General features: G+C 61.3%; 1 protein-coding gene across 1 annotated transcript in view; it reads left to right on the top strand.

The window, feature by feature from the left end:
• Window positions 1–7,956, top strand: part of LOC103779701 (collagen alpha-1(VIII) chain-like) — a gene marked incomplete at its 5' end in the record, with an annotated part of 18,920 nt that overhangs the window by 10,158 nt on the left and 806 nt on the right. The window contains 3 exons of the mRNA XM_008947345.1: window positions 1,517–1,570; window positions 6,831–6,938; window positions 7,492–7,537. Coding sequence (XP_008945593.1) covers window positions 1,517–1,570; window positions 6,831–6,938; window positions 7,492–7,537 — 208 coding nt within the window. The remainder of the gene's footprint in view (window positions 1–1,516; window positions 1,571–6,830; window positions 6,939–7,491; window positions 7,538–7,956) is intronic.

The following is a 7,956-nucleotide window of genomic DNA, read 5'->3' as shown; positions in this document are numbered from 1 at the left end:
GAGGAGTTGTGCTGCCGCAGCCACAGAGGAGAAGCCTCCAGCTGGGGAGACCTGCTGGGGGCTGCCAGGACTTCAAGGGGGCTGTCAGAAGATGGGGACAGACTTTTGATCAGGGTCTGTTGGGACAGGATGAGGGCTGATGGCTTGAAACTAGAAGAGGGAGATTCAGAACAGATGAAAGGAAGAAATTTTTAATCTTGAGGCTGGTGAGCCCCTGGCCCAGGCTGCCCAGAGAGGTGGTCACTGCCCCATCCCTGGAACCATCCCAGGGGAGGTTGGCTGGAGCTCTGAGAACCCTGATCTAGTTGGAGACATCTCTGCTCCCTGCAGGGGGTTGGACTGGATGTCTTTGGAAGGTCCCTTCCCACCCACACCAGTCTGGGATTCTGTTCCAAACTGGTCAGGGTGGTGGATGCTGGTGCAGGCTGAGGGAATCCTCTGATGGCATCTCCCTCCGTGCTGCTTGGACACCACTGGCCCCTGCTCAGCTCCAGGGAGCTTTGCTCCAAGCCCCATCCTCGGGGTCACAGGTGCCCCCAGCACCACAGGACACAGCACCAACAGAGCTGTGACCCCTCTGCGCCAGACCCCACTGGCTGTGCCCTCACCAGTGACCCAAAACTAGCTGGAGGGCTCATGGAGGTGAGGAGAGGGCAGCTTTAGGCAGGGGACCTCAGCACATCCCAACTGCCTCTCCCTGAGCCAAGGGAGACCTTTGCTGGTTCCCTGCTCCAGGCCAGCACCTTGGCAGGGGTTTGGAGAGCACGGGGCTCACAGGTCACTCTCTTGAGCATCTCTGGCTCCTGCTGGACTCTGTCCTGCTTCCCACCAGCTCCCACAGCAGCTCTCAAGGAGCTACAGGAACAAGGCACAATTTCTAGGGTGCTTTTCCTGCAGTGTGAGCTTCAATCAAGCTGTTGGGGTGTACAGGGTGAATTAGTGCCACCTCCAGCCGTGCTCCCACGTTTCTCTCCTACACGGGGCAGGGTGATGGTGGCTGCTGTGGCTGGGGGAGCAGGCAGAGGGTCAAAGAAGGACAACCAAGCTGGGGAAGGGTCTAGAGCCCAAGTGTGGGGAGGAGCAGCTGAGGGAGCTGGGGGTGCTGAGCCTGGAGCAAAGGAGGCTCAGGGGAGACCTTCTGGCTCTGCACAGCTCCTGACAGGAGCCTGGAGCCAGGGGGGGGTCGGGCTCTGCTCCCAAGGGACAAACAAGAGGATGAGAGAAAATGGCCTCAAGTTGTGCCAGGGGAGGTTTAGGTTGGAGCTGAGGAACTATTTCTTTCCTGAAAGGGTTGTCCAGGGCTGTCCCAGGGCAGTGGTGGAGTCCCCACCCCTGGAGGGGTTCCCAAGCTGTGGAGATGTGGTGTGAGGGACACGGGGCAGTGGGGACCTGGCAGTGCTGGGTTAGCAGCTGGACTCCATGGTCTTAAAAGTCTCTTCCAACCAAAGCAATTGCATGACTCTGGCAGAGCTGCCCCTGCCCTGGCTGACTCCTCTCCCCTCCTCTCTCCTGGCAGGGGGAAGAAGGGCAGATTGGCCCATCAGGGCTGAACAGCAGCGAGGGACCCAAGGTCAGTGCCAACCTCTGCTGCCCTGGCCCCTGGCCCCCCATGGGCTGCCCTCCCCCTGGCGTGGTGGGCAGGGACACAGCCACCCTGCCCCTGGGCTCCAGCCTGGGTCCCAGCACCCTGGGGACAGCGTCATGATGTCAGGGGCTGGAGGAGTCCCCTCGGTGCTCACCAAGGTTGGGGGGCACCTGCAGGGTTCCCTGAACTGACTGTGTCCTTTGTGTGGATTTTAGGGGGGGCGAGGACCTGACGGCCTGAAGGGACCCCCAGGACCACGGGGAGCCCGGGTAACTAACCCAGAGAGGGGAGGTTTAGGTTGGGGGTGAGGAAGAAGTTCTTCACCGTGAGGGTGGGGAGACCCTGGAGCAGGCTGTCCAGAGGAGCTGTGGATGCCCCATCCCTGGAAATGTTCAAGACCACGTTGGGTGGGGCTCTGAGCAACCTGCTCTAGATGGGGGTGTCCCTGCCTATTGCAGGGGGGTTGGATGAGGTGACCTTCAGAGGTCCCCTCCAACCCAAAACCAGTCTGGGGTTCATTCTATGAACTAATGGGGTGCTGGTGCTTGTAGCTACATCTTGGAGCTTCTTTGGCTGCGGGAGATTGAAATAACCCTGGAGACCCTTTGCTGGGTGGCTGGGGATGTTCTTGGGGCTGAGCTGGGGCACCGTGGGGCACGAGCTCTGCCCCCAAACCTGGAGCTTTGCCACGGGTTGCTGTGCTCATGGCTCTCTGTTTGGCAGGGCCGCACGGGTCAGCGTGGGCTGGCTGGAGTCCCCGGGCTGCCCGTAAGTAGCAGGTGACCCCCGTGGCCCTGGTGGCACGGGGTGGTGCCAGCCCTCGGGGGGCACACCCCGGGGCACAGCCTGCTGGGAAGGTCTGGCTCTGCCCGGGAGTTTGCACAGGAGAAGCTGGCAACGGGCAGCTCGAGGGGTTGTGTGCTGCATGAAGGGTTTGGACAAACCACCTGCCCAAGAGCACAACTTCCCCCTGAGCCCCCAGCACAGAACAGTCAGGAGATAACTCCTGGAGAACACAGTTGTTCAGTGTGTGTGTGATAAAGGAGCCAGAATAAATACCGTGGGCAAGAGGGGAAAGCCACAGTCGAGGTGCTCACAGGGGGAGGTTTCCTCCCACACTCAGGTTCTTTCCCATCCCGAGGTGGGCTGGAGCAGGGAGGAGCTGCAGGAGCTGTGCTGGGGTGAGATGGGCACCAAGGAACCCACGGGTCCACACGAACCAGACGAGCACCCTGGGGACCAGCTTTTGATACTGGAGGGTGGCTCTGGGGCTGGACGAGCCCTCGCTGGGGGCACCCTGGCACCAGGCTCTGCTTCCCTGACATGAGACTCTCCTTGCAGGGCTCGCGGGGCGTCCCCGGAGCAGGCGGTGCAGAAGGAAAGCCTGGTACACAGGTTCCCATCCTACACTCTGTACTTGGCTGGGGGCGAGGGCTGGGGTGGGGGCTGAGCCCCATGGGGAGGGGGCTTCCCAACCCCACCGTCCCCATGGCCGTGCAAGTCAAGACCTTGACACCATGGTGGACCTTGGAACCATGGTGGACCTTGACACCATGGTGGACCTTGAAACCATGGGGGACCTTGGCACCATGGGGGACCTTGAGACCATGGGGGACCTTGACACCATGGTGGACCTTGACACCATGGTGGACCTTGCCATGATGTGCATCAGCTGGCTCTGGGCTGGTGTGGTGGGACTGGGAGAGGGTTCCTCCCCATCCTCATCATCACCTGCCTTGTCCTGCAGGGTCCCCCAGGGGCCGTGGGCAGCCCGGGCAGGAGGGGACCACCGGTGAGTAGAGCTGCATGGTGGGGTGATTTCTGTCCTTCCTGCCCTCTGCTCGGCTCTGGCCCCTTGGGAAGTGCCTCAAAAGCTTGTCCGTGGGATGGGGTGAAGGTGGTGGCCCTGATGGAGACCACCAAGGAGGGTTCTCTGGGTGTGGCTGCAGAGAGAGATCTGCTGAGGGTTGTGCTGGAGGGTGAAGGAGAGGGCATGGGGCTAGCAGGCAATGTGTGCCATTTTTGACCCTGAGGGTGGTGAGCCCCTGGCCCAGGCTGCCCAGAGAGGTGGTCGCTGCCTCATCCCTGGAACCATTCCAGGGGAGGTTGGATGGAGCTCTGAGCACCCTGCTCTAGCTGCAGATGTCCCTGCTCCCTGCAGGGGGTTGGACTGGATGACTTTGAAAGGTCCCTTCCCACCCAAACCACTCCATGATTCTATGACTGCAGAATGATTTCTCACCCTGAGCACTCCTCCCCAAGACAGGTCCAGCAGCAAGACCTGAACTGGCAGCAAGTTTTCCCTTCTGCAAGATTTCTAATATTTGTTTAACTTTGAAATGCAAAAGAGAAAACAACAACAAAAAAAAAATCAAGATAATAATCTGGCACTTCCATCAAAACAAAACCCAAACCCCTTCTGCTCCAGGTCAAGGAGACCTGTCCCTGTGTCCTCTGTGACTGCCCGATGCAGGATGGGTGCTGGGGGTGCCCAGCACAGGGCTCCAGCTGGGTTGGGTGGTCTGGGACCACACCCTGCTGGGGACAACCTCTCCATCCCTCCTGCTTCAGCTTTCCCTCCATCTCCCACCTTCTGCCCTCTCCTCCAGGGTTCTGCTGGCTTGCAGGGGGGCTGTGGGCACGCGGGACCTCCTGGATCCATGGTAAGGAAAACCAAAATGTTCCTTCTGCATGAACTCTGCACTTTGTTGGGTGGAAAGTCAGCAGAGATGGTGCCTCTTGGGGGGGTGTATGGGAATTCCTGACCTTGGGAACAGGCAGGGGATCAGGGCACCTCCAGGACCTGAGTCTTTTCTTATGAAAAGGCATAAAAGAGCCTCAGTGGCAGAAACAGCTGGGGTGGGGAAGGGCAGAACCTCTTCTGCAGGCAATCAGCCTCCTTGAGGGACTTTGCAGCTTCCCCTACCCAGTGGGGTCTCCATGGGGGACAGCAGCCTGGGGAAACCCTTCAGGCCTGGGTGGCTGAACAGCAGCAGGGTCCTGGGAGAGGATCAAAGAGTTTGTTCCATCCCTGGTGGAAATGGGTGGTAGAGGTTTGGGGAGGACACTCCCATGGCCTTGCCCAGCAGGATGGAGAGTCAGAGCAGCTCCTGCAGCTGGAGGAGCTCTTCCCTGGGAGCCTGGGGCTTGGTGATGGCCTCAAGGTCAAGTACCACCACCTTCCCAGAGCCAGCCATGGGGTGTTGCTGTGCAGGAGCCACCAGGATGGGCCACGGTGGCAGTTTGCCCCCAGGACCTGGTCTGGACCAGGCAATGCCTGTCCCCGAGCATGGAGGCAGCAGTGGTGGCTCACTGGGGGTCATCCCATCCCAGCCTTGGGACTGACACCTCCCCAAATGTTTCCAAAGGGTTCTCTGGGAAAACCTGGACCTGATGGAGACCCGGGTTGCCTTGGCCCAAAGGTGAGAGCTGGCGCTTGGAGGGGACCTTGAGTATGCTGAGGGGGCTGGTTGGAGCAGTGATGGTGGTGAGCAGCCCTGGGAGGTTCTCAGCTGCCATGGGGAGATCTGGGGGGCTCCTGGGGGTTCAGACATGGACACCAAGGATGGGAAGATGCCTGCCCATATCCTGGGAGCAGAGGGTTGTTAATGGCCTCATCCTGCCTGGCAGGGTCTACCTGGGAAGCCTGGCCAGGAGGGACCCCAAGGACCTGTGGGCACCTACGTAAGTGACAATGCTGCCTGGTCCTGGGTGGGGTGGGGTGGCCTCCAGCCAGGCTCTCACCACCCTGCCCGGGCTCCTGCCTTCCCCTGCTGAGAGCTCCCCCTCCACAGCCACCTCTCCCCAACCCCTGGAGATGTCCTGGCTGCCTCCTAACACCCTGCTCCCCCCAGGGCTACCCGGGACCTGCTGGTGACCGCGGGAGGCCGGGGCACAGGGGTGACAAGGTAGGGCTGGGAGTCCAGCTCAGCAGCGAGGGCACGTGTCTGGGTTTGCCCAGGCTCTGGGCACACGTTCAGGTTGGGCTGTTGGACCCACGGAATGGTTTGGGGGGCGTCTGTGAAGGGTCTCCAGCCAGCTGCCAGGGAGGTTGGAGGGATGGCAGGAGGAGAGCGGCTGGAGATGGCCACTGAGGAAGAACTTCTTTGGTGTGAGGGTGGCAGAGCCCAGAGCAGGCTGCCCAGAGAGGTTCGGAAGAGATTCCAACCCTGCCTGGATGTGCTCCTGGGCACCCTGCTGTGGGTGAGCTGCTGGAGCAGGGGTGGGATGAGATGATCTCCAGAGGTCCCTTCCAGCCCCCACTCTTCTGTAGTTCTGTGGCTTCCATGTTGGATGAACTGGTGGTTCTCCAGCACTTCCTCTGCTTGTTCCAGCTCCTAGGGCTTGTTAGAAGATGTCAAGCAGATGGTTTTTTGGTTTCGTTTGGGTTTTTTTTCCTTAAGAGGTTACTGCAGCCAAGCAGGAGGAAAGGAAATCCTTCTTGCCTCCCAACAGGGAGAAGCAGGAGCCCAGGGCCCACCAGGATTCCCAGGAAAAGCTGGTCCCAAGGTGAGTGGGGAAAAAAATGGGAAACCTTTGCAACGGGCACCGAGGGGAGCAGTCGGGGCTGGGGGGTGAGGCTCTGATGGTCTTCTCCTCCCCCAGGCCCTGCCAGGTCCCCCTGGTCCCCGAGGTGCTCCTGGCTCCCAGGTAGGACTCGCTGTGCTCCCCGGCTCTGCGACAGGTCCACACCACGTGCTGCCTCTGCCTGGGGCAGCCTGGAGCCCTTGGTGGGAGCCAGCAGGACCTGCTCCCACCCCTCGCTGGCTGGGATTTGTCCCCATGCTGCAGGGACACTGCTGAGGTGTCCCCCTCTGTGCTGGGACCACGCTGCTGAGCACCCTTCTCGTTGCAGGGCAGAGCAGGAGAGCCAGGTCCTCCAGGGCTTCCAGGGCTGCCTGTAAGTGGGCTTCCAGAGATGCTCAGCAGGCTGAGGTTGGGTGATGTCTGAGGGGATGATAGATAGGTGCCCACTCTGGAGGCAGCTTCATCCCCAGGCTGGTTGTGGGGCAGGAAACGACCCAAACCCTGCGTGGGTGGCTGGGTGGTGACAACTGGGGTGTGGGGACAGCGGTGCCCCCCTTGCACTTGGAGGGATGAGGCACCCAGCTCCACCAGGTGGTACCTTGCAGACCCCATGGTGGCCCAACTGCTTCAGGCTCAGGGCTCCCACCAGCCCTGTCCTCCCTGGAGCTGCACCCTGGGCTGAGTTCTGGGGTGCCTCAGGGGCCTTTTGGCTTTGCAGGGTGCTCCTGGTACGCGGGGGTTGGACGGTGTCCCCGGGAAGCCTGGTTTGGTAGGAGAAACAGGGGCTCCTGGAGCTCCTGGAGCTGCTGGCCCACCTGGGTACCCGGTGAGTGCACACGGGGCAAGAATCTTTCTGCTGCAGCATTTTGGGGAGCTCCCCAAAGCACCTGTGGGAAGGGAAGGAAAAGGGAAGCTGGTGCAAGGGGTCTCGAGAAGCTGGTGCGTGGTTTCTCTGTCCATGGGGATGTCACGTGGTGGAGCATCCCCACCTCTGCCACCCACGCTCAGGAGCTGCAGAGCCCTCCTGCTGATAGGGGTTCTCTGTTTCCAGGGCCGGGAAGGTCCCCGTGGACCCACAGGGCCTGCAGGGAGGAGAGGGGAGAAGGTGAGGACAGAGGGGTTGGGTCGGTTCCTCCTGCTGGCCCTAAGAGTTGAGAGCTGCCCAGGCAGATGGAGCCTTGGCCTCGCTCTGCTTGCTGTGCTTGCTTCTTCTCCGAGCACTTCTCCCAGTCTGGCTTTGCCCCGTGGGCTGGGGGTTGGCAGGGCTGGTGTGAGGTGGGAGAAGAGCCCTGCGAGCTCTCCTGGGGGCTCTGGGTCAGCAGGGAACCCGCAGGGAGGACCCTCACGTCCTGTCCTGACGTCTGTCTGTCCTCTGGCAGGGTGACGTGGGAGATCCTGGGGGAAGCGGAGTCTCCGGGCTGGATGGTGAGCAGGTACAGCAGCTGGGCAGCCCTCTCCTGCCCACGGGGGGCTGCTCCAGCCTCAGCCTCCCCCACTGCCTTCTCCAGGCTAAACCAGAAGGTCGAGGCTGGTGTTTGCTGAGCCAGAGGGTGTGTGGGACGCAGGGTGAAGGTGCTGGGCTCTGTTTCCTCCCCAGGGACCCCCAGGACAGCCAGGACTGGAGGGTCACCCGGGGGCCAAAGGCGAGCAGGTCTGTTCCCACTGTTGGGGGATCTCACTGGGGGGTGGTGCTGGGCTCTCCTGGCCCCACGGGGGCTGGTGGACACCTGAACCTGCACGGGGCTCTTGGAAACCCATCCCCAGCGTGCTTGTGCCTGGCAGGTTGGGACGGGACAAGAGGGGATGGTTTGAAACTCAAAGAGGGGGCTTTGGACTAGAGAGAA

The sequence above is a fragment of the Merops nubicus genome, unplaced genomic scaffold (genome assembly GCF_000691845.1).
Source record: "Merops nubicus isolate BGI_N331 unplaced genomic scaffold, ASM69184v1 scaffold21879, whole genome shotgun sequence".
Taxonomy (NCBI): domain Eukaryota; kingdom Metazoa; phylum Chordata; class Aves; order Coraciiformes; family Meropidae; genus Merops; species Merops nubicus.
Note: the sequence above shows the minus strand (reverse complement) of the source record. Positions and strands in the feature narration are given on the sequence as shown.